The 1,427-nt window shown below is 36.4% G+C and overlaps 1 protein-coding gene across 1 annotated transcript; it reads left to right on the top strand.

Moving 5' to 3' along the window:
• On the top strand, positions 17-1,151 carry LOC104783126 (tRNA (adenine(58)-N(1))-methyltransferase non-catalytic subunit TRM6-like). Its single transcript, XM_010508224.2, has 5 exons — positions 17-134; positions 229-392; positions 470-575; positions 742-828; positions 920-1,151. The coding sequence occupies exons 2-5, from the start codon at positions 250-252 to the stop codon at positions 1,004-1,006; spliced, it is 423 nt and encodes a 140-aa protein (XP_010506526.1). The 5' UTR covers positions 17-134; positions 229-249; the 3' UTR covers positions 1,007-1,151.

A 1,427-nucleotide genomic window follows, 5' to 3' on the forward strand; every position in this document is an offset into this window, starting at 1 on the left:
ATTGATATTTGTGTGTTCCTTTTCTCGTGTGTAGGATCGTGCAGTCATCTATAAACGAGCTCTCGTCAGCCAATACCGCGTCTCCTGAAGAAAACAATCAACAAAAAGTTTGTATCGCTGAGAACAATATCAATGTAAGTTGCGAACCTATACAGTTTCACTTGAGTCTTGATTTGTTGGAGAAAATCTTGTGGTTGTAATAAGAAGGTTTTCATTGAAAAAATGCAGGAAACAGCTACATCTGATATTATGGTGGAAGAAACAACTGTGACAGCTGAGGCTAGAGTAGTAGATAATGTCGTCCCAGAGAGCAAAATTATCAAAGCCCCAAAAGCTGGAGCCAAAGCTTCAAAAGAAACAGTAGAGATGTGGCGAGAAAACGGATTCTCTAGGTAAGTAATCTTTAAGTGTTTCTGTGAATGATATTGGATTCTGTTCATTCATCACTAAACTATCGTCTGATTTGCAGCCTAATCATGGCTGCACAAGACCAAGACCCGTGGAGCTTAGTTAAAGATGTATTGCCACTGCTCTCATATTCTGCCCCCTTTGCAATATATCATCAGTATTTACAGGTATGTCAGAAGAACAAATCCCTTACTAACTACTCGCTAACCAATTATAATCTGCTACATTCAGTTCTAGGCTAGATATAGTAGTAGCCCTGTAGGTTAGTGAACTTGCTCTAAGCGTTTAATATGTCTAGTAATAATGAACAAAATCTCATTATGGAATTCACAGCCGCTGGCGACATGTATGCACAAGCTTCAACAGGAGAAAATGGCGATCAACTTGCAAATAACAGAACCGTGGCTACGCGAATATCAGGTATAGTAATATTCTCTTTGCAAATCCCAATAGATAGATAGATCATCAAGAGATTGTTCATTCATTGATATATGTATATCTCGAAATGCAGGTGCTTCCTTCAAGATCTCACCCTCACATGCAGATGAATTCTTTTGGAGGCTATGTTCTGAGCGGCATTAGAATCTCTACCTCTTGACTATTGTTTTTTCAAAACCAGAAACTGGTTTGATGTTTGGTCTTTTCTTGAAAAGGTCTTTGTTGTTGTAACATTCTTTTTCTTGATCAACCGTTGTTGTAACATAAGTTTTGATATTATAAGAACACTCAAAATACTTGAAATATTTCCCGGAACATTTTTAGTGAAAACGGCCCTTACCTTATAATATTCTGACGGTTTTGTATGTCCACACTGTTTGGTGTATTCCGATCATATATGAGTATATGACATCATTACGATTTAGACATACCAAACAAGATATCATTATCATAGGCTAAGTTTCATAAAGATTATGAAAACATTACAGAATACATTATATATATATACCAACATTGATAAAAGATCTGCTTCATGTTCTTCTACTTTGTTATTAGCAGCTCTCTACTTCCTGCTAAAGAAA

This window comes from Camelina sativa, chromosome 4 (assembly GCF_000633955.1).
Source record: "Camelina sativa cultivar DH55 chromosome 4, Cs, whole genome shotgun sequence".
NCBI lineage: Eukaryota > Viridiplantae > Streptophyta > Magnoliopsida > Brassicales > Brassicaceae > Camelina > Camelina sativa.